The sequence below is a fragment of the Brienomyrus brachyistius genome, chromosome 1, assembly GCF_023856365.1.
Source record: "Brienomyrus brachyistius isolate T26 chromosome 1, BBRACH_0.4, whole genome shotgun sequence".
Classification (NCBI taxonomy): Eukaryota; Metazoa; Chordata; class Actinopteri; order Osteoglossiformes; family Mormyridae; genus Brienomyrus; species Brienomyrus brachyistius.
In genome coordinates, this window is record NC_064533.1 from 8,591,655 (window position 1) to 8,615,852 (window position 24,198).

At 45.7% G+C, this 24,198-nt stretch overlaps 2 protein-coding genes and 2 non-coding genes across 6 annotated transcripts in view; 1 reads left to right on the forward strand and 3 right to left on the reverse strand.

Moving 5' to 3' along the window:
- LOC125744851 (cortactin-binding protein 2-like) overlaps window positions 1-2,900 on the forward strand; it is a 28,254-nt gene extending 25,354 nt beyond the window's left edge. The window contains 1 exon segment of the mRNA XM_049017135.1: window positions 613-2,900. The gene's annotated coding sequence lies outside the window, so the exon portion shown is untranslated.
- cftr (CF transmembrane conductance regulator) lies at window positions 2,901-24,152 on the reverse strand. Of its 3 annotated transcripts, none has more exons than XM_049017115.1 (27): window positions 23,903-24,152; window positions 23,300-23,410; window positions 22,273-22,384; window positions 21,216-21,431; window positions 20,857-20,946; window positions 20,104-20,267; window positions 19,645-19,770; window positions 19,215-19,461; window positions 18,534-18,626; window positions 17,921-18,097; window positions 16,547-16,738; window positions 14,964-15,058; window positions 13,777-13,863; window positions 12,529-13,234; window positions 11,582-11,710; window positions 11,438-11,475; window positions 10,789-11,051; window positions 10,610-10,689; window positions 9,580-9,730; window positions 8,075-8,302; window positions 7,371-7,468; window positions 6,651-6,863; window positions 5,780-5,935; window positions 5,362-5,451; window positions 4,847-5,019; window positions 4,370-4,475; window positions 2,901-3,598 (listed from the first exon to the last, which is right to left on the reverse strand). In XM_049017115.1, the coding sequence occupies exons 1-27, from the start codon at window positions 23,953-23,955 to the stop codon at window positions 3,392-3,394; spliced, it is 4,401 nt and encodes a 1,466-aa protein (XP_048873072.1). In that variant the 5' UTR covers window positions 23,956-24,152; the 3' UTR covers window positions 2,901-3,391. The 3 variants fall into 3 exon arrangements, with proteins under 3 accessions (XP_048873072.1, XP_048873080.1, XP_048873065.1); XM_049017123.1 differs by having other exon boundaries at window positions 6,735-6,863; window positions 7,371-7,471; XM_049017108.1 differs by having other exon boundaries at window positions 7,371-7,471; window positions 23,903-24,151.
- On the reverse strand, window positions 10,133-10,221 carry trnay-gua (transfer RNA tyrosine (anticodon GUA)). The gene is given in 2 exon segments: window positions 10,133-10,168; window positions 10,185-10,221. It is a non-coding gene; the product is annotated as a tRNA-Tyr (tRNA).
- trnay-gua (transfer RNA tyrosine (anticodon GUA)) lies at window positions 14,110-14,198 on the reverse strand. Its single transcript is given in 2 exon segments — window positions 14,110-14,145; window positions 14,162-14,198. It is a non-coding gene; the product is annotated as a tRNA-Tyr (tRNA).
- Window positions 24,153-24,198: the final 46 nt, after the last annotated feature.

The window sequence follows — 24,198 nt, forward strand, 5'->3', positions numbered from 1 at the left end:
ACACACACCACACAGGAACACAAACCGCATGGGAACACAAACCGCATGGGAACACAAACCGGATGGGAACACACGCTGAACAGGAACACGTGCCAGATTGGAATGTGCACCGAATGGGAGCACATACCACACAGGAACACAAATTGATTGGGAACACAAACCGGATGGGAACACACACTGGACAGGAACACAAACCAAATGGGAACACACACTGGACAGGAACACAAACAGGACAGTAACACACGCCGAACAGGAATACAAAACGGACGGGAACACACATTAGACAGGGACAAGCACTAGACAGGAATACAATAACACAGGAACAAACTGAATGGGAACACAAACTAGGTGAGGACACACACTGGAGAGGAACACAAACCAAACAGGAATACGCACTGGATGGAAACATGATCTGAATTCCAATGTACTGTGCAAATGCAAATACAGCATAATTTCATTAGGACAGTAGCTGTCAGCATTTAAGGTCAGACACAAAAGGAAACTTTTTAACGAAAATTGTGTAATGAGGTGAAGAAACAGGAAGGGGGCAGGCTAATGCCTCACAAGACTCTACCTGCTTGTGTGTTTTTGAATACCTATTTGTTCCACCAGGGGGCACCGTGTAGAAGCCTAGGTACCTACGTTATTGCTGTACTCCCACCTGATGACTTGATGCAGGAATTTCCGACTGTGTGTTCCAGGGGGTTTGAGGCAGACACCCGCAGGTGAGTTCACGGCCCTCTCTCATGCGTCGGCTATGACCGGCCGCTGAACACAGTCGTGCTTAACGGGATGGATGCAGGCGGCTGAACATGCGTCGTGTCACAGCTGTGCAGACGTTGCTCTTGGAAACGCACAGTATTCCCAGGCAAGTGGAAGGGCTTTGTGATGACAGATGGCTTTGAAATCGTTCTGTCAGTAGCGTGCTACATTGCAATTAACTATAATTACAGTACTAATGGGAAGAGTTGAATTAGAGCTGTTTTTGGGTCTCTCTTCTGTTTCTCGGTTCAGCTAAAAGGTTGACTCTGGTCTGAAGGCTGGCGCATGGCAGCTGTTCCAGGTGGACCAGGTGGCCCCCAAGCCAGATACTGAAGCCAGCAGCCAAACAGGAACACCAAGGGTACAGCAGGAATCTACGGCTGGCCGCTTCAGGTGTGCTTCCGATACACACGTTAAAGCAGCCTCTTCAGTCTGCAGAATCGAAGTCTGCCGGATGGCGAAATCCTCACCTCCATGCGCATTGAGAAACCGATAAACTGACCGAATGCGCTCACAGTCCGCCCCCCCCCCCCCCATACGCACCCCCCACAAGCCAGCAGCAGAACAAGGCAAGTAACTCCCAGTATCACCCAGGACGCACACGATCGGAACAAGACCCACAAGCTGACGTCCAAACCCCCCATCTCTGTACATGATAGAATTAGGATCATGTCCGCTTTTGTACTTGTTAAATCATATTTGTTACAATGTTTGTGTAACATTGTGAACTTGGGGACCATACTTTTATTATCTTAGTGAAGTCAAAACTGAAAGGACAGTAAAATTTTCAAAGTTTTCTTTTAAGCAAAAAAAATATTCTGGATCAATGCAGAAACGGGCCACTTTTTGGTATTGAGTATTTTAAAATATGAATGTGCTCTATGTTTAAATAGTTCCAAGGTTATTTAAAATGCTGTTGAAATTAATCAGGGTTTTACCAAATATTTGTAAATATGAAATAGGAGTTTATGGTATACAGGTTAGTGAAATATGTGAGATACTTGTAAAGACTTTGATAATACTGTACATACAGAGGGTGGACAAAATAATGGAAACACCACATGAAAAAAGGAAGTAACTAAATCGCAATTACAAATGCAGATAATGTGAGTCATATTGAGACTGAACAGCGTTGGCATTATGTGTGTCAGCTATAAGAAATCTGAGGACGAGCGCCTTCAAGTGTGATGTTCCAAAGTCGGGACGGAATTGCAGGTGCACCGATCAGAAAAACTGTAGAATTATTACATACAGTCAATCAAGAGTAAACTGGTTCAAAAATACCCACATTAAAAGCAAAACAGACAAACTGTATCAGCAAAGAGGAACAGTGGTCACCAGCCGGGACAGAGGGAGATCAGAAGCACCACTGAAGGGCAGCTTGAAAAACTGCCATAGAACTGAGTCAGCATCTCTGGGATCCAGTGCCAGGGAGCCTGTACTTTTCTCAGATCACACAGCTGGACAGTAAACCAGGAACTGACTGTATCCAAGGCCAAGTTACAAAGGTACATTGCTTGCTCTAAGGAGCACGCATACTGATCCCCTGAGTCATTAGATGTGAACATCATGGAATATTTATGGAACTTTCTGGAGTGTAGAATATCGATCACCTCCTACGTCCCTGAGAGAAACAGGGGCTTTCCTTTCAGAAGAATGGTGCAGGATCTCACTGCGCAAGCTTCTGGGAAGGATGACATACTGTACCATGCCTGACGAAGGCAACGGGTGGCCCTGCTCTCCGTATTTGCTCCTCGACATTAATATGCTGTTAGGTGTTTCTCTTCTTTAATTCACCCACTGCATGTTTGTAATCTACAAAATGGGTTCATACATTTTCACTTGTTTCAAAGTGAATGGAAAGTGGCAATAAGTATTTGCAAATACAGGACATTTTTTTTTTCAATTCTAAGCCATAATAAACCATTTTAAAGTCCAATTCAAAGCCCTGTTCAAATTCACAGCAGCAGTTTTCTCTTTGTTTTACCTGATACTTTTCCATGTTACACTTGTACTACTCATTCTGCTGAATAACTTACTGAGCTGTTTTGTGTTGAGATGTGACGGTGATTCACTGAAACCTGAAGAAGTGTCCTGCTTTCTGCAAGCACAGCCATTAAAAAGCTGCACTCTCTCTATTCTCTCGTTCACATATTTATTTATAAGCAAAGGGATCCACATTGTTGACTTTGGACGGAATCTTCCTTAGAATTGAAACATGAATAAAAATTGAAACATGAATAAAAGGCTCCTTTGATCTTTGGCCAGTGTGTGGCTTTGTGTTTGAGGCCTCTGCCTGGGATCGGAAGGGTTGCTGGCAGAATGATGATGTAAGCGGAGCCGTGAGCAAGGCCATTGACCCCCAAATTCTCCTGAGATGCTGGCTGACCCTGCCCTTTGACCCTAAACTTGCACTCTCCTGTCTGCATTTGTCTGTGTGTCTCATGGAGAGCAAGACGGGAGAAAATGTCACTGTTTTCTGTTCTAACTTAAAACCAAATTCTTGGCCATTAAACTTTTTAAGTGCTTCCACTGGGGCGGTACAGTTATAAAATCACTCAAAACGTGCGGTCATGGGTGGCCAATGTCTCGTTTCTGGAACGTGGGTGTTGACCGGACGAGCAGGTCCTCAGAGGCGCGTGTCGTGCACCTCGTCTTCGGTCTCCTCCTGGAGGGCGCTGATGGGCCCCTTGGACATGTGTTTGCTGGAGTTGTGCCGGTGCAGTGGGAAGAGTTTCAGACGCTCGGCGTGGCTGATGGCCTGCTTCAGCTGGCTGGTCTCGTTCAGGAGCTTCTGGATGGAGTCGTACGCCTTAATGCAGCTGCCCTCTATCATCTTTGGTGGGGGACGGGGGTGAATTTTGGGGGGCAGAATGCGTCAGAAACAAAATTCAGTCAGAAACAAAAGTACCAATTTGTACCTTTCAGGGTACAATTACTTGTCACTGGGTCTGTACCCTCAAGGGTCTGCTAATTTTACCCCAGCTGTAGGTAAATGTACCTTTTAAGGTACAGACATGGACTGAGGAAAATTTTTTGTATGACTGGGGGTACATTAATATTGTTTGTACCTTGAGGAACAAAACTGTACCAGTGCATATTTCTGCCAGTTAACATTTTTGCTCCCTCTCAGCTCCCAGCCAATCAAGAGCACCAGGTGCGCTGGAAGCTGAGAAGGAGCAAAAATGTGGGCTGTCTGGGGGTCCTTGAGTACTGGCCTGAGAAACATTAACTTAATTAAGCAATTTTACAAGAATTGTGCCCTTTAGATTAATGAAATTACAGATGAGTCTGTAAATATGTTATTTATTTTAAACGTTTACACCTGAGAAATAACTGAAATGACCCCTTTCCTATTTACTGTTGTCATATAATGGTACATCATAGTATGTGCAAATGAATGCTGAACATGGGAATGTCTTATGTCATATAACAGGAGGCGTAGGTTTGCTTCAGTGATGACATCATCACCGTTTGAGATTTCATCACCGGGTAATCCCAAAACGAAACCCTTGAATTTGCCTGCTCTTCCTTCACCCCCTGCGAGCACAGACTAGATGGTCGTGAAGACCGTTAAGTGAGCGATGGGTGGACGGCAGAGACCCACCAGGAAGGACTGACACTCCAGCAGAGGCTCGACACGGTGCTCAGACAGCATGACAGTGCAGTTAGAAAAGGAGAGCTTCAGCGTCTTTCTCAGCACCTGCAGTGTACTGGGCAGGGACAGACATCCGTCACTGCAAGCCTGGGTGCTTACGGGTACAATCATAGCACTGGAGGTACATGTACACTGTGTATGCAGTTGCAGTTATGCTTTTTCGTGCTTTTTATTATCTGCAAACTATTCCTTCTGGCTGTAGCATTGCTAACACTGCTACTGCTCTGTGTTCTGGCAGTAGCCAAGTCAGTCTGTGGGATTATTGTCTTTAGCCTTGAGAACGTTATGGGTCGTGTGCAAGGAGATGGTTGGCTGGAACAAACATCCTTAATTGCTGTAATTGAGCTGAAGCTTTCAAGCATCATTTAGGATGGGGGCAGGATAAACACGCGTCCGGGTTGGGGTCTGACCCGAGCGACCACTCACATGGGGTCCAGGTAGGCACTGGGTTCATCCAGGAGCAGGATGCGGGCCTTGCTCAGGATTGATCTGGCCAGGCACACCAGCTGCTTGTGGCCGTTGCTCAAAACGTAGCCGCCTTCCTCCAGCTGGAAGTCCAGCTTGTCAGGGAACTGCTCGATGACGGACTTCAAGCCCACCTGAAATCCCTTTAGGTTTAGCTACGTGCACGAAACTCGTATCAGGATGTTGCACCTGTTAACACTAAGTGCTTCTCAACCCAGCCTTCAGGCACTCCCAGCAAGTCCACATTTTTGCTCCCCCCCCCCCCCCCCAGCTCTCAGCCAATCAGGAACACCGAATTCCTGGTGCAGGTGCGCTGGGAGCTGGGACGGAACGAAAATGTGGACGGTCTGTGGGGTCTCTGAGGACTAGGTTGAGAAACGCTGCACTAAATAAACAAGGATAATTAACTAAGGCTGATGAGAAGAAAGCACTTCCAAAAATGGGGGTTTTGGCTGTTTCTTCAGTTTGGAGATTACCTCCTCTGCAACTCTCCAGAGCTCCTCTTCACTATGGTGACCATGTGGGTCCAGATTCATGCGGAAGGACCCCGTCAGGATGAAAACTTTCTGTAAATAAGGTGGTGGGGGTGGGGCAGGGAGAGTCAGGTGATCTATTCATTTTCAAATGGGGGAGGGGGAGTTGCTGATGTAATAATAGTATTATTGGGTTATTGCTTTATTGGAAGATATTGTGTAGCTCTTACACTGGTACATGGGCATTCATTGGAGGCTCAGCCTAGCTTAATTTATGCCTAGTCGACTCCTCGACAGCCGTGTGTTTGTGACGTTGCCATTTGCCTCATTTATACATCACTTTGGGGTGCAACAGCGCTAAATGAAGGTAAATGTAGATGGTAATGGAATGACAGGGGGGGGGGGTCCTGTTTATAGTCACCTGCGGCACGACACCAAAGGCCTTCCTCCAAGTCTGCAGGGGCACGGAGTTCCAGGAGATGCCGTCGATGGAGATGTCCCCGTCGGTGGAGGCCAGACGCAGCAGCGCGGACAGCAGCGTGCTCTTGCCTGATCCCGTCCTGCCCAGCACACCCACCTGAGGACAGAGACATTCAGCGGGAACCGGCTTACGGGAATCGCAGGGCGGACGGTCTGCCGCTGTAGGTGTCAGTGCCCTGGGCCGGGGCTGAGAATATGCAGCCGCTCTGGCAGCAGTGACTATCAGCTTCAAACAGGTGCATGAAACCCGCGACTTCATGTTGCAGGAACTTGGCAGCTTCCCTTTTATCGTGTGCACAGTCATCACCACCTCTGCCCTTGCCTTTAAATTTGATTTTGTCATTCAAAACTGGATTATGATGAACCAGCTAAAGTTAAAGAAAGCTTTTTTTGTACAGCCATGCTCTCCAAAGTTAACCCAAAGTCACCAGCACAGTCTGAGCACCAGTAGCTTGAATAACATGACTGTCATGCATTTGTGAGCTCAGACGAATTCATACGTAATGTGTCACGTGTGTTTTTCAAGTACAGCAGAGGCTTGTGCAACGTCAGCCATTTTCTTGGATCCTCGTCTTTCAGAATCAAGGTGTGTCTGCACCCGGCAATGATGTTTCTTGGTGTGTAAGCGCTGTCAGACCGAGTGTTGGCATGCTACTTTTGTGGAATATTTGTACTCTATTTGTACTCCAGGAATTTTTGTAACAAGATAAAAGAGGAATGTTTCTGGCACTGAACAACCCATAATAAAGGCACAGGGTACATCAACACGTTCAGCTTGGGTTACACACAGTAACCGACAAAAGTGTTCGTACCCTCTGGCCGCCCTCGACGCTGAAGGACAGGTTGTGGAGGATGAACCTCCCACCCTCGGTGTACTTGGCGCTGAGGTTGCTGACCTCCATGTGCCCTCTGGAGGGCCAGTCCTTGTGTTTGTGGCTGTTCTCGATGACCAGGTCTGTGTTTTTCCCCGGAGACTCCTCTGATGGCAGGTCGATGAATTTGAAGATCCGGTCGACGGAGCGCATCTTGAACACAACGTGAACCACATCTGTCTGGGCTTTGCAATGGTTCTCGGCTGCAAAAAACGTAACTGGCCCTAGGTTTATGGGGAATGTTGACAGGTGAGGGTTAAGGAAAGCTAAGGATGTCTGCACTTCTATATCTACTGAATCCCGATGACCAATGTCTGTAAGATTCAAAAGAGTAAGACTCGGGTGAGTAGAACAAATGTTCTTCCTCCACCATGACAAACTCTTTTCAGTCAGAAGTGTTCATTCACCTCAGTCTGCTGGTGACTTGTATAAGCATGCAGTTGGCAGAGGTGGGAAGTTGAGGTTCGGAAAGTACAAATCCAGACCAAGATTTTGTTTCAACCAGCCAGCTGATTACAAAGAGTCACAGTCACAGAGCACTCAACTGATTGGTGGAAACAAAATTTTGTTCTGGATTTGTACTGTCTGAGCCTGAACTTTCCCCCTCTGGCAGTTGGATGCGTAAGTGCAGGGTAATAGTGGGGTTTGACGTCGGCATACCAGGCTGTCCACAGTGATGCTGGTGATGACGGCCCATTGGAAGGTACCCAGAATTAACATGGCCAGGACTATGATGATGCCTATTTCACCTTGTTTATCTTCTGTGGACCAGGAAAGATGCCTTTATTCACCTTGAAACACATTTCAATAATTTACACATGTCCTACAAATCAGTGGTACAACTCTTGGAGTTTAAACTTGAAACCTGTTAGACAGTGAAGTGGGGCTCCCCAGTAGGCAGCTCAGGGGATCGATCTGCTTGGTTAATTTTATCAATTAGCACCACCCCCCCCCCCCCACCCCCAATGGCCCTTGGCTTTGTGTTATTGATAGAAATCGGCCCTCTGGGCCTGGTTTAGGCTTTGAAATCCACAACGGCTGGCGTCGTTGTATATTCTCAGTTACAGAGCGATTTAGCCCACTATGTGTTGCTTATCTGTTGATGAACAGGAAGTGACCGCATAAGGCAGTGTTTCCCAGTCCGATCCTCGGGAACCACAGATGGCCCAAGTTTTTGCTCCCTCCTAGCTCCTTCCCAGACAGTCCACATTTTTGCTCCCTCCCAGCTCCTGGTAGGCAGTGGTTCCCCGAGGACTGGTCTGGGAAACACTGGCGTAAGGTGTCCAGCAGCCTCAGTTCTCTGATCAAGTTAGAACGCAAGCAGCGTTTCAACGAGAGCTTCTGATATGTGTACGCGGCCTTACGGTTGGTGCCAACGGCGATGAAGGCGGTGGCGGTGAAGAAGAGGACGAAGATGATGTCGCAGCGAAAAAGGAACCAGCGCAGCGTAGACAGGTAGAGGTACCAGATGGCTGTGTGGGTGTTGAGAGCTTTGTGGAACAGAGTCTCAAAGTAGGCCTGCCTCCCAAAGCCTCGGATGGTCCACAGGCCTTTGAGGGAGATGATTAGGTGGGAGAAGATTGGGCTACGAGCTGAAAGGTAACGGGAGAAGATCAGAGATCAGAGGATACCAGAGTTTCACCTCAAAGGCAAAGAAAGAGGTTCGTTAGTGTTTGGATTAGTTTATAAATAAGATCAGCACCCAAGCCCTAAAATAACAGCAGCTCAATCCTAAGCTATTCCAAGGTTTAATAAAAGCCTCACGAGAAGATGTAGCAGTTTGTGCTTTCATTAAACCTCCTAACTCAATGTTTTCCAATGCGGCCCTTGGGGACCCACATTTTTGCAGAACTGGGAGGGAGAAAAACGTGGACCGTCTGTGGGTCCCTGAGGACCGGGCTGGGAAACATCGCTCTTACTGGCTGTTTGTACAGGCAGCATTTTACATACTGCACTCAAAATTTCATTCTGAAAATGTCCGGAAGGGGAAAGGGAAAGAGGAGATTATCTTTGTTTCCTCTTGCTGACACAGAAGTGTTTAAAGATGCTCTCTAAAGTGATGCTTTACTATAGCACATTTTGTTCACCCATGTGAGCTACATATTTACAACTGCATCGCATGATAATCTAACACTATTAATGGAGGAGTAGTCATTTTGTTCCTGAACGCCTTTTAAGAGAAACAACGCAAATATGCCGCACATCTAAAAGGAGATCATTTTTGCCAGTCACCCTCTGACAGTTTCCTCAAACATCCCAGGACGGCGTCACAGGAAATCTGCAGCCTGGATCCTGACTCCACATCCCACACAATGAGACATCCTCTGAAACAGTTTAGGCAGTGCAGGACGTCCCAGCTGACTGACACAACCAGGACGATAGTCATGAAGATTGTGGTTACTGTGGAAAAGTGTCAGTAGCCAAAGAGCTAAGAGAGTGATAGGTGACCTCTGCCTCTATTCTCTCCCTCTCTGACTCACCCCTCCATCCCACTTTCTACCATCTGCATGACTTTTGACCTCATCTGCTGGTGCCCGGCCCCTGCCAACTCAATGGGGATTATGTGCTCGTGTGACCATGAGCCCCTCCCACTCCATATCGCTACTGAAAAGGGGCACGCAGCACATAATGATACTGAAATCCATACATCACGGTTTGTCAACCCAGTCTTAAGAGACCCCCCAACAGTCCATGTTTTTGCTCCCTCCCAGCTCCCAGTGTGCCTGTACCAGGTATTTAGTGTTCTGGATTGGCTGGGAGTGAGGAGGGAGCAAAAACGTGGCCTGTCCGGGGGTCCTCAAGGACGGGGCTGAAAATCACTGATCTATATCATGTCTCCAGCAACATTCAGCAGCTGCATCAGCCTCACCTTCAGCCTCCAGCTGTTTCAGCTGCTGCCCTGTGCGAAGGAAATATTTCCTCATCAAGATGAAGATGACAGCGAGGGGAATGGCTGCGATGAAGATGTAGGGGCGTATAATGGACACCACCGAAATGGCCCCCAGCACGATGAGTGTCAGCTGGAGACGACAAAGACACTCTCTCTCAGTGAGTATCAGGGGGGTCTGCAAACCCACCCTGGCTATAAAGACACTGGAACCGCGTCGTCTCGTCTCTCTATGTACCTGCACAGTATATAGCAGAGATGACAATAAAGTTTACTTTGACTGAAAAATCAGATCCTTCTAGCCGGATTCGAACCAGCGACCTAAGGATGACAGTGTTGTTCTCTACAGTCCGCCGCTCTACCAACTGAGCTGTCGACAGACCTGGAGTCTATTCCTTCAGTCTACAGTGGATAGTATACATGGAAATTCAACTGAACGGAAAACTATCAATCGATATGAATTACAAAGCAAATGCATCTGTGCAAATCCTAAAATCGGGGACTATAATTTGACTCTCAGTTACTCAAAATCGCATCCTTCGAGCCGGATTCGAACCAGCGACCTAAGGATGTCAACTCGTGTTCCACTACAGTCCTCCGCTCTACCAACTGAGCTATCGAAGGAGACCCAGTTTGCCAGTTGTCAGTTAATGCTGATGGATAGGTAATCTAACCATTTCACAACTATGTTCTCATTCAGAAACAACAAATTAACAAAAAAGCGAAAAAAGTAATTCAAGCTAATTACAAACATAGAGGATAAAGTGTGACAACTGTCATATTATGCTGTTCATACACTTACAGCCATATATGGCTGTAAGTGTATGAACAGCATAATAGTTGTCTGTTAGTGCAGATTGTACAATAATCCAACCATTTAACAAGTATTTTCTTATCCTGAAACACAGAGGGCACAGTGATTATTAATACACAGTTGCAGAATTATTAATTAAGCAAACATAATACTCTGAGCCACAGGTGTATGTTTCTCAGTTTAAATAGATAAACCCACCTGTATGAAATCGAAGAGGATGAGGGGCAGCATGTCATCAATGGTTGCCATGTCCTTGGTGAAACGGTTTATGATTCGGCCTGAGGAGAGCGAGACATAGTGAGCACGAGGACGAGTGCGGAAGGAGCCGGAAGCGTGGCCCCATGCCCCCCCCCCACCCCCACCCCCGGCACACTGACCCGTCTTCATGGTGTTCAGCACCGCCATGGGGGCCCGTAGCACCGCCCGCAGCATCTTCTGGTGCAGCCGCTTGGACACGGTAAGCAGCGTGTGCACCAGCGGAAGGCCCCGGAAGAATCCCAGGGCCAGGATGCTCTCTGACGTGGCCACGTAGATGTAGACTATGTAGTAGGCGCTGGTGGGTGTGATGATCACGGCCTGGGCAGGCCCTGGGGAGGACGTGTTGGAGTGGACTGTCTCATTTTCCTCCTTCCAGATCTTACTGGGTGAGTAATAGGGAATAAGGTTAAAGACTGCTATAGGACTGCTGGCTCATTATGATCCTCTGTGACCGAATCTGCTCCTAATCCCCAACAGAATAACTGGTAACCCTGATTGAGTGTTTCTCAACCCAGTCCTCTGGGATCCCCAGACAGTCCATGTTTTTGCTCCTTCCCAGCTCCCAGCCAATCAAGAGTACCGAAAACCTGGTACAGGTGTGTTGGGAACTGAGAGGGAGCGAAAATGTGGACTTTCTGGGGGTTCCAGAGGACTGGGCTGAGGAACACCGCTCTAACGCATCTGAAAATGACTCATACAAAAATAGAATTAATGTTCCTGAAGATGCTTTTTACATCATAGAAAGATTGATATGGGAAAGAGACTCACTCCGTTAACAGGAATATCCCAACGACAGATCCAGCCACCTGTATCAGTCAAGGGAAATTGCATTCATAAACCCCTTTCCACATACAGCTTAATGAAGATCTGCCATGAATTGATCAGGATATGACAAAAAGGGCATTCTCTCACCTCCAGCACAAAAACAAAAGCAATGACGATGAGAACGTAAATGAGGTTTCTGTTTTCTGAGAAGTAGCGCAAGTACGTGCTCCACGAGGTGGTTTGAAATATGTTATCGCGGTCATCTGCAAAGCATTCCTGAAAAAGTAACAGAAAACCATTCAGTTATGGTTCCAGACTTAAACCAGATTTAGACCTAATGTCTGTCAGACCCAGACTGCACAAAAGCTTTGGGATTGTACATTCAAATTCATTCCAGCTAAATTTACCTTCTTTTACATCAATAACCTGATGAGAGTGAATCCATATATTTTAACATGTATGTATGTAAACCATTCAGTGAATCATCAACTCCAAACACGCTGCCCACTATTGATATGTTTGGTATTTCAGACAATCACCCAGTGACTGTAGCTTCAGAGCAAATTAGCACTACTCTGAAGCTGAAAGTGACCCAGCCCAAATCATATATTCTTTACTTTCACTGGTAACACTCCACAGTGAGGCTCCCTTTTGCAATTATAAATCATAGTAACTCATTCATTAAAAATTGGTTTTCTATATTTTTCAATTAATGATTTACAAAGCCTTACAACTTAATTAACCTGGTTATAAACCACTCATAAACACTTTAGAAGAGTAAAGTATTTCACTTTCCTGTATAGCAGCTGTTCAGAAATTTAATCTTACATTTAACCCAACCATCAACAATAATCAATGCCTGAAGACAGTATTATATATACTTAGTGGCCACTTTATTAGGGACAGCTGCCTAGCAACCTTTACAAAGCAGCCCCTGAGCAGTTGGAGTGAGGGGGGTGCTGAACCACACAGCACCCCAAGCCAGTTACTGTACCTAATAATGTGACGCTATTCTTTCCCACTGACGCCTCCTGGCTGTAAAGGTGAGATTGTGTCCGGGAGTAACCGCGGTGCTGAGCAGACCGGCAGCCCACCTCCATATTCTCCTCGTCCACATCCTCGGTGATGTTGTACATGTTGTCTTTGGAGAGGCGTCGGGTGTAGATGTCAAGCTCCGAGGCCAGCTCACACTGCGGCGTCACCGACAGCTTCTTGCGGAAGGACGACTGCAACTGCTCGCGTCGGCCCTGATCCGGGGCATTGGTGATGAAGGCCAGCACAGACTGCCGCCGTTGCCGTGGAAACTTCAGTCCGTGGTGGTACACATTGCCCCGGGGCAGGACCTCCTCTACTTGGTTGTCTTCAGGAACCACCGAGAACCGACGATCCATCCTCTCATGGCCGCCTTCCTCTTCCGGCTGGATGAAGGAGAACTTACGAGACGCCCCTAGAGGACTGAGGGGTACTGAGAGCTTCCTCCTATCGGGGCCACCCCCCTCGGGGGCCAGGGCCATCTGCCGGAAGGACTCAGGCTGCGGGCCGGACGTCTCGTCGACGGAGATGCGCCGCAGCGTTTCGGTGAGCACCGAGCAACGGCGTTCGGCATTGATGCTGTCGTACGCCTCCAGGCCCAGCAGCAACCCACTGAAGTTGGGCCTCTGTGCCTGTAGTTCCGAGAAGGTTCCGTAGAAGTAGCAGGAGCCATTATGCAGCAGCAGGATCCGGTCGGCCCGCTTCAGGTGTTCCAGCTTACTGGTGACCACGACACGCGTCTTGGAAGCCAAGAGCTTGCACAGGCACCTGCAGGCCATTGGTGGGAGAATGAGCCAATGAGTGGACGTTAAAGGACATCATCACTGTGGAATTCTCAAATCTGATTGGTCAGAAGGGAGTCGATTAACTTCTCTTAAACGTGTCCTAGCTAGGAGAATCACTGGAGTAAGTCAATGGGCAATTTTGTACTAATAGCTGGTTTATGGTCATACCAATGGACGGTTTTTGAACTAACGATTAACGATGGTGGCTTGGACCGTATTTAACAAAATGTTTAAGCACTATCAGAAGAAAGTAGTTCTACTAGTAAATACGTTTTCCTCTGACACACATGACCCTTACTTTACGCATTCAGATATCAGGTCTATCACACTGATATTTTACACCACAGCACGATGTGGGAACCCGCATCCAAAGCTCAGCCTCATATCTTCAGGGGATTTTAGTTTGAAGGTTTCATACATCAACGTTACTATCACAGCACGGCTGGTTAAACTCAATTAGGTGTGAATAAATATCGATCAAATAAGCGCCGTGCTAAACGGAGCGGAAGGCTCTTTCACACACACCTTTCGAATATCTCCTTCTCTGTCACGATGTCCAAGTGGGTGAAAGGAGAGTCGAGCAGGTAGAGATCTGCATCTTTGTATACTGCTCTGTGAGAGAAAAGTGTGTTACATTATTGTAGGCTTCCAAAACGTAAACTAGACAATCATTTACGTTTGCCTTATTTGGCACACACTTTTATCCAAAGGAACATACAACAGAGGAAGCGGGGTTAGAAGGTGCCTGGACGGATCGGGATCTGAAGGCCTTTCGCAGTGCGCCAGTGATGACATCACTCTGCTGACCCTGAGATTTAAACTGGCGGCCAGAGAGCCACATGCTGCCCCAAAAACACATCCTTCGAGCCGGATTCGAACCAGCGACCTAAGGATGTCAGCTCTTAAACCGCTACAGTCCTCCGCTCTACCAACTGAGCTATCGAAGGAGACGGCACAATTACTCTCTGTTAATGTTTTTAGTAAAGCAACGCAACCATCTAAAAAGTATTTTCACATTCACAAACACAAAAAAACAAATATATATATATATATATATATATATATATATATATATATATATTTAATTAATTTTATAGTCAATAGAGTTTTACTCTACAAATACCGTATAAAGGTGGTAAATGTATTGAACATTTCAGGAAAAAGATGCAGAAGGTGCAGTGACCGCTAGTATACAGTAACACAACTTATACTGATTTATAATTTATAATTAATTATTTATAATTATTCATATTTAGCATCCTAAATTGTACATCACTTTAAGTACATGGGCAGCATGTCTCTGTGTGTGTGTGTGTGTGGGTGTGTGTGTGTGTGTGTATGTGTGTAGGGTTTCGTTGAAGCATTTTGCCACTCACAGTACAAAAATCATGCAGTCAGGCGAGCTGGTGTCTCTGAATCGCCCATAGCATGTGTGTGTGTGTGTGTGTGTGTGTGTGTGTGTGTGTGTGTGTGCCATCACGGGGCTCCAGGCCCATCCTGTACCTGCACTGCATAAGTAACATGCGTGATGAATATAATCGTTCCCAATGATAATGAAACCTTTTCAGAGGCTGCCTCAGCAAACATTTTGTTCAGCGTTTGGGTCTTGCGTGTAAGTTAATAATCGCTGTCGATTTACACGAGCTGCTGAAGGTTTTCTGTGCAGCTGAGGCGGCGATACGGCTACGCTGAGATATTCGACTCTGCGGTACCTGGCCAGGCAGATGCGCGCCCTCTGGCCCCCACTGAGAGTCACGCCCCCTTCTATTAGAGAAGTCTTGTCTTTGTCTGGTAGAAGCGCAAAATCCTGCAAGAAAGCATGACAAGCAGAAGCATCAGAGCTTATCCATCTGATGAGATTCCGCGAGTGAATCCTGTGCCATCCAGCCAGGAAAACAAGAAGAGAGCAACAAGACAAACCCAATGTGATACTGTTTTATTTTCAAGAAATGTACAACATCTAGCTTTCCAAGAAGAATGCACATCTGGTCTACGAACCTTGCATTCTTATATGACTGTGGCAATCCTACAGACGTGGAGAGATTACAGATGCACCATGCAGTTACTTCTGTGAATAACTTAATCTTTATACTGCATTGACCGCAAGCAAAAGAATCCCGGGGAGCTGAAAATGATCCATTCACATTAGCTGAATGCGTAGAACATTCCAGAAAGAATATAAGTTCATACCTGCTGAGTTCCACTGGGAAAGCATTCGGAGAGAAACAAATGCTTCAGTAATATTATATACAAACATCTGCTGTGCTCAACAACAAAAGAGTTAGAAGCAATATTGCTTCTATGAGAACATTTTATTAACAGTTCCAACATCAATTGCACTGTCCTTACAGTACCCACTCAAGCCCTGTTTTACGTCCAGTGTTGTGTTTTTCTCCAAAGGTGATAAGGCTTTGAAGTTGTGGCTCAAGTTACAGTAACAAAAGATTATAAATGTAGCGGCAAATGAAGCCGGGATGGACTTGGAACAACCTGAGGGTGTTTGAGCTGGAGAGTCACTGAACTGCACGCCACTGTTTGGTTGTTTGTCTCATGAAAAGCCGTTTGGCAGGAGAGTCGGACAGAAAGCCTGGTGTTCTGTCACAAGGTTCCCTGCATCTCTATCCCCATAAACAAACAGGGCCTCTTTTCTGACCAGCGATACTGTACAGTACAGACTGGCACCTGTCACAACTCACGGGGCAGAACACGCAGTTGAGAGAAGAATGCCTCACATGTTCTGCATCTGTCAAGCCTTACTGGCAGGTGCTCCAGAATGTTCCACTTCTACATTGAAGTTATTTAGCAGCTGCCTTTATCCAAAGTGACTCTTTTTCAGACAGCGCTTGGAGCAAATGTGGGTTGAGGGCATTATTTAAGGGCCCAACAGTGAAACAACCCCACCGATTTGAACCGGTGACCTTCCAATCACAAAGCCCTAACCTGCTGTGCCAAGTATCGTCCCTAAAACCCACAACCTTCGAGCCAGATTCGAACCACCGACTCTTACGCCACTCACAGTCCTCCGCTCTACCAACTGAGCTATCGAAGGAGATGGTGCAAGGAGCCTCTGATAGTGCAGATGACAAAGTAATCCAACCGTTGACCCAGCATTTTTTTTTTCAACCCAAAACACACAACAAATTAACAAAAAATTCATTTAAGCACAGAGTGCTAATCCAGTGTGCTTTCACCTTAAATCCAGGTGTAAGGTAACTATCTGGAGTGTAGGTACCAGTGGCCGCGGTCTCACTGCTTTATGGCGGGATGACCATACAGACACAGAGTGGCATTGTACCTCCTCCAGCTGGCAGGCCTTGATGACGCTGCTGTAGCGATACTCGTCGTATGCCAGGCCGAAGACGATGTTGTCGCGGATGGTGCCCGGCATGATCCAGGGGGTCTGCGGCGAGAAGGAGATGCGGCCGCTGTGCTTCATGGTACCCTGGGTGGGGACCAGCTCTCCCAGGATCATCATCAGCAGCGAGCTCTGCCAACGGTGGACAGTACGAGATTCGCGGGTATTTTTACAATTAAGATCCTGAAAATAATATATATCCCCCACAGGGCTGATGCATACTGCAGTGTTCCCCAGTACAGTTCTCGGGGTCCCACAGATGGTCCACATTTTCGCTCCCTCCCAGCTCCTTGCCAGACAGTCATATTTTTGCTCCCTACTTAAAGCCAGGAGGGAGCAAAAATGTGGACTGTTTGCAGGTCCCTGAGGACTGGATTGGGAAACACTGCCATTCTGTATACAAGCCGAAATAAAACAGGACTGTCGTAATTCATGCAGGGGGTCATTTCCTGTTTCGTTTATAAATTCATACAAAAGTCTGAACACACCTACTTTTAATGGATTTTAGATATGTTATTCATTTTATAATAAAGGGCCTCGAGGCAATGAAGTAATACATATCAAATATTGTAACGACCAAGAGAAGAGTTCAGCATCACAAAATTTTAGAACTTTTCAAAATAGCCCCCTTTTGCTTCGATGACAGCATTGCAGACTCTTGGCATTCTCTCAATAAGCTTCCAGATGTAGCCACCTGAAATGATTCTCCAACAGTCCTGAAGGAGTCCTGGGCGCATGTTGGCTACCTGCTCTTACTCTTCATTTGAACTCATCCCAAACCGGCTCTGTAGGGTTTAGGTCAGGGGGATTGTGGGGGCCAGACATGTGTCACAGCACTCCATCTCTTCGCTTGTTCACAAGATAATACTTACTGTATAACCTTAAGGTGTGCTTAGGGTCATTATCTTGTTGAAAAACAAATTACTTTCAGTATGTGTGTCCAGGTGTTTGACTATTATTGTATGTTTATATCAGTTTGTATGTTTTCTGGCTGAACTGGCAGTGATCAAGTTCCATTCAAAGAGATAAACTTTATATTGATCAAGCTGCTATTGGTAAATGGAACAAAATAATAATTTTCAAAAAATTCCGCATGACGCATTATTAGCTTAATCATTTCTGCGATGGTCCAGTGGATCATTCGATCACGTGACCACGCCTGCAGATGTGTGACTCACTCTGCACATCACAAACTCATCCCCACATTAGTTAATTATTTTGTTAATTATTCTGCATGAATGTCTTTGTCTCGCTATGGGGGACTGGTGTGATGTGACGTTTTTATAATCAGGGACCGTCACTATATTGTCATACCTTTCCTGATCCAGTGGACCCTGCAACTGCCAGCATCTTCCCCTTTTCCAGGTAGAGACTGATGTTTTTCAGGACGGGCGTGACATAGAGGTTGGTGAAGAAGAAGCCAGCGTCTCCATTCAGGTGCTCGTTGACTTTGTTCTGTTTTTTGATCCTCTCAAAAAGTTCCCCTATTTCCTTGAAGCACAGAGAGAGCTGGGATTATTCTCAACGCTCCCTAAGCCTATCCAAGCTACTAGTATTTACTGCTCTGTGTTTCACAGAGGGATGTGGTCCAGTCTACCTTGTGCTGTTATTTAAAAATAAAACAAGAAATTTGTGCATAAATTACGTTTTCTTTCAGAAACACTTTACAGATTAATAATTTGCCCTTTAAGTTTGAATCACTGAGAATCAAACTCTGCTATTAAAATGTATTATTACCTCTGACGACAAAGAGAATTTCAGGGCTAAATAACATAATAAAGTTGCATTATATTGCTTAATGTGGGACTCGCTGTTTCTCAGTTAAGTTTGCATTCCTAATCTCAGTGTTTCCCATTTGTTGATCTACTCGGCCCCAGTGTTGATGACATGCAGCGACCAAACACAAACACTGCCTTCCCATACTAACCTCATCCCAGGAGGCACTAACATTTATCAGTTCTACGTCTTTTGTGGTCAGGTTATAGTCCAATGCTTTGTATTCTTCTTTAGTAAGAAATTCCTAAAAAAAAAAACCAACACACGCACACACATTTGGAAACAGAAAACACCAGAGTATACCTGCAAATACTAGAGAATAAAATGTCGAGTCAGCCATATTCCCAGATAGGGCAGTGCGTGCAGTTGGATAAAAAACAACAACAGGAATGCAGGGAACAGCGTGTACTTTAGATATAAAGTATCCATGATGCAGCAGTCAGACCGGGGCAGCATCAGGACTGAATGAACAACAGGACTCTCTTCTGTCTCCAAGCCATACATCTACACTACATCATCTCTCCCTGGTGCATATACCTGAAACCTGTGATGAATACCAGGATTGTAATTTGGATAAGAAAGGGTCTAATCATTCTGCAGTATTATTGGTATTAAGGGATCATGAACCTTCCAGGTAACATAAGGCTTCTACTGAAGAGCCTTCTGACAGCAGCTCAAACTGTTTCGTTATTCTCAGTATTCTATGCCGAACCAGGCTGTAATCAAGTACCAAATATGTGAAGGTTTCTCTAGAGCTCTTAGAACAAAGTAACCATAGGTCAAAAGTGAATAAATGACAAATCGTGTTGATTGTAACACGCAGGAGGCCTACCTCTAGCTTGTTGACCAGAGCCACAGTGTCGTACCACATCTGGATGGAGTTTGGCAGCTGCCGGGTGACCGTCATCCTCAGCACCATGCAGTAGGAGGCCGTGGTGAAGATTTGGCGCAAGATGATCCCCTTGGTGAGTGCGTAGGGCAAGACACCGGCGAGGACAACCAGAAAGGCCGAGAAGAAGTAAGCTGCACTGTAGACGTACCTGAGAGCGGCGATCTTCCTCGTCAGAGTCATCTCTTCCCTGGCGACAAAGAAAATCGTTCGAATTTATAAAATTGGTGGAGAACAACCATTTGCATACCACCAATGATGACAATGTTTAATATAATGATGCATGTTCATATATGAGTTCATGTAGGATCAGTATGACGATACACCCCACTAAACAAAACGCTGATCCATATTCTAACCCATGAATTCTTACTGTCTGATGTTCTTAATGATGGTCTCCATGATCTCCTCCCAGCCATACGCTTTGACCGAATGGATGTTCTCCACTATCTCAGAAGTGAGGGCCAGTCTCTGGCTGATCACCTTCGCTCTCTTCTGTCTGAGGAAAAGGACAGCTACGTTCACCATCAGACATGCCATTTTTAAAAGGTCGGTTTTGCTCTTACTGTAGTTTAAAAACAAAACAAGTCCCATCTTAAAACTTAATACACATTCAGCAGTGATACCTGCAGGGGCATACCTAAAAAAATCACTCCCCCCTGACAAAATGTCACCTTGGGCCCCCCATAAAAATTTACCAATGATTTCACATATTCAAGGGCCCCTGTCAAGTGCTGGGTCCCTAGAATCTACTATGGGGCCCCTGGACAGCTGTACCAAGTGAAGGGGCTGGGGTGGAGCTGCAGTGGCGGAGGGGAGCCTCCTTAGCTACCTGATAGGGCCCATCCTCTGGGCCAGGCAGGCCTGAATGATAGCCAGCAGTGTCAGTGAGCCCAGCACACTGAGTGCATTGACGTCGATCAGATCCCAGATGAGACCGACGCACAGGACGCACTGCATGGGCGAGATCCACACGAAGTGTGCCAGCCCGAGGCTCTGCGAGACAAGACGGCAACAGCGCTAGATGTGAGGATAACGCTGCAGGAATCAACGCGCAGTCGAGCCACAGCCATCACATGACCCAGTCACATGACACAGTGATACGGTTCAGGCAGCAGGGCCTCTATGGATGATGAGGAGCATGGGATAGCAAGCTGTAAATACGTCTGTGACTGGGAAGGCCTTGTTTGCTGGAGCAGAATGAGGTGCAGGTGAGAATTGCCTGGAGACGATGGCACTCTTCTCTGATATTCCACACTGCCACGCCACTTTTCAGGAGGGCTCCAAAACTCACTCTCGACTGGCCCTCGGAACTCTTATCTTCAGTAAATGAACATTGTGATTGCCATATTGTTATTTGCCACTTAATTATTATCAACTATATGCAAATATATTTAAACTCTGAGCAGCATAAATGGATAGACAGCCAGATTGCCATCCTGTCCACTAATGTAAGGATCACCCACCTTTCGATCACTGTGGATTATGTGGTGCAAAAATTTCACAGACCAGTAAAGCAGAGAGATAAAAGTATACAATAATTCAAATGGCAGGTTGATTACCATTTCCATAAATAAATACTCACCTCGTCCAGTTTGTTTAGGTGTGCAGACATGAGACTGACCAGCTGGCCAGTGCTGATCTTGTCCAGGATTCGGCTGGAGAGCTTCAGAGTCTGAAGGGGTTGGAGATGTTCAAGACCCACTGAGACAGTGTTTCCCAACCTGGTCCTTGGGGACCCACAGACAGTTCACATTTTTGCTCCCTCCCAACTCCTGGGAGCAAAAACGTGGACTGTCTGGCAGGGAGCTGAGAGGGAGCAAAAACGTGAACCGTCTGTGGGTCCCTGAGGACCGGGTCGGGAAACACTGTGCTAAGATACTGCTCACAGGCATGCGTATTTCACATTACATACGATGAGAGATGCTACCGGGGATGGATTACCTTTTTATAAATCAGGCTGAAAAGGGCGATTCTGATCTCCATACCAAGATGGTGAAGACCAAAGATGGCTGGTTGCAGAAGGAGGAAACGGGCTATGAAGAGGAGGCACAGTCCCAGGGCTAGGTAGTAACCCTGTGCTCTCTCTTCCTCATGAAGAGGATCGAATGATGCAATGATCCGGCCCAAGATCTGAGGCTGCACCGTTTTCGATGCTTCCTGCGTGGGAAATTATTGGTGTGGTGCTTCAGTGCATGAACAGAGAGGCAGAGTGAGTGACTGAGTGAAACTCTGAGAGACGTGGAACAGTCTTCATGGCACACTGAGGGAATCGGGCAGGTGCTGGTGACACACAACACTGTGACACACATACTTGGGCATGACTCAGCTCCTTATCGCAGTAGTGAACTCTCACACTGTCTGTTCCATTGAACTTTCCCCATCACTATCAGCTGCAGTAAAATATTCTTACATTTTCATTAGATTATCACCATGAATTATTTATTATTGCAAACTGCAGAAACTGGAGCCCCGTCGTCTCGTCTCACAGTGTACATGTATATAGCTGAGATGACAGTAAAGATTATCTTACTGAACGATTCTGTTTTTGGCATTCCTGTAGATGCTCTTGTCCAGATTGTCTAATTGGATGATTGGATAAGCTTGGTGTGGGATCAATAGCAGCTATACAGTTTTCGTATATATAGGTAAGTATTGATGTATTTGCACAGTAATATTGTTATGAACAGTGTACATGAAATGACATTTTTTTGTAAATAACCATGAATGAGTAGCAAAATCTCGTATATAGACGTTCTTGTTTCAAGTCAAGTCAAGTGTTTACCACTTGAAATCACAAACAGGAAATGAAGTCCCCCCCAGAGCCATGGTGCGACATACTGACAGCGAGTGACCGAGGGAGGATTATCACAGAACTTACAATGCATGACACAGGATAGCGTGAAGCGGGGGGGCTGCACACATGCGTTTATATACATGTATCTAGTGCAATGCTGCCCCGTCACATGAGACATAAGATTACAGGTTTGAGGGCACTTACCCCGAAGTACAGCAAAATGCCATAAAATAGGAAAGGCCAGAAGAAAGTTCGCCGCAACGCATTGAAAAGTCTGGGTTTGTTCTTTGACGACGCGAGCTCCCTGTCCCATTCTCTACAGAGACAAAAACGAACCATTAAAACTTATGTCACAGCTGGTAAACGGGTGCCTTGGCATTACTCACATTGCTGTGGGTGCTTCTGCATTTCCTGGGAGATTTGGCCGACTTATTAAGCAGGGGATTGGGAAACACCTTACCGACTTGCTCAGAGAATAGAAGTTCAAATTCCCAGCAGACACATTTTGGCAGATTAAAAACGGCCGGTCGTGTATCGCTCTCCAGGAGTCTGGCGGTTTAAAAGGTCGTGTTTTACGCCCGTTTCGGCGGACGCTGGAGTCCTGACAGACGTGCACAAATAATGGGCAAATACCCAACGCTCAGCAGCTCCGGGGTCTGACACGGCATGTTTGCACCTTTCAAAGGAAATAGAGGTGACCTTTGTGTTTTTTTATTTAACGAATACTGCTTCTTGAAGGGTGGGATTTATGCACCTTTAAATTGCAGTGGAATACTCAGAAAGGAGAACAGGTTGCAAGAAAAGCCCTTGTTTATTTGAAAAGTGTTGTGGTGCAAAGATGCAAATCGCATCGCATTTCTAAAATTTCGGTTGTACAGCTAAAATTACAGTATCACTACAGGGGATAGTCTGTTTGGGAATGGCTGAAAAAGGCACATTTTAGAAATGTAGGTCTGTGACAATTACCTACTGTAAATGCTGTCATTTGATACACAGACAAGTTATTAATTCATCTTCCATGCTCTCTCCACATTCATAAGCACAGATTTAGAAATAAACATTCTTCAAAACACAAAGAAGAGTTTTAATTTTGTGAACAAACATTTCATTTACGCCATTAATTACCAGTCACAGTATTAATTTAGCAAAAAAAAAAACTACCATTGACAAAAAAAAAAAAAAATGAAGGGTGTATTTTATTGAAAAGTGTTAAGTGGTCCAAAATACAAACCGTTCAAGGCGTTCAGAAAGATGATCTGCTGTGTCAAAGGACGGAGTTCTATAAATATCTGAATGATCTAATTTCTGCTTGTATCCTTTTCTCAAAATCGGTGACGTCCAACTAAGATTTAAAAAAAAGGAAAAACACGTATTTTAATTAACGTCTTTCAGGTATTTTGAAAAGCATTTCTTTTTTAGGTCATTTACATGTTCTTTTTGCATCTATCTCAACAACATATTTGATTATACTTATTGTTATGGTTTTTTAAAAGGAATTTAAGGCTCCGTCGAAGGGACTTTCAAAGTGAACTTCAAAAGCTTAATAGACTGAAGTGGTTCGACAAGTTAAAACAGTGTAGAAAGTCGTTGATAATCGAGTTATACCACTGACAAAAGCAGACAAATTCGTACTGCATAAATAAATATCTTTTAGGCACTTGAAATATTACGCCCTTTCCGCAAACATAACAGCATCATACTGTATATTTTTTCTTCACCAAGAAATTATTTTTAATACAGAATGAAAGTGAAATTTATCTGTGAAATTGGTGTCACAGTATTTGCAAAAATATTTTAAGTATAATTTTCCTGACAAATAATCATAGAGACTCACCAGAAGAAAAATCTGGAAAAGAAGCTGGCATCTTCGACAGGTGACGCCTGCATCCTGAAGTCACCGCCGGCCTGATGAATCTGAAGCTGAGAGGAGTCTCTCGCATCGGGCGTCCCTTTGGCGCTGCCTTTTGAAGCAGAGCGCCCGTTTCCTTCTCCACCTTGTACTAAACACCGAGTGATGTCACTAGCATCTGTGTCAGGAAAACGGACTTGGGAAGGGCTGTACGATTTGCGTCTGTGCCATGTAAACTGCAGCTAGGCTATTGGAGAGGTGTTTGTCTGTGTGCGTAGGAC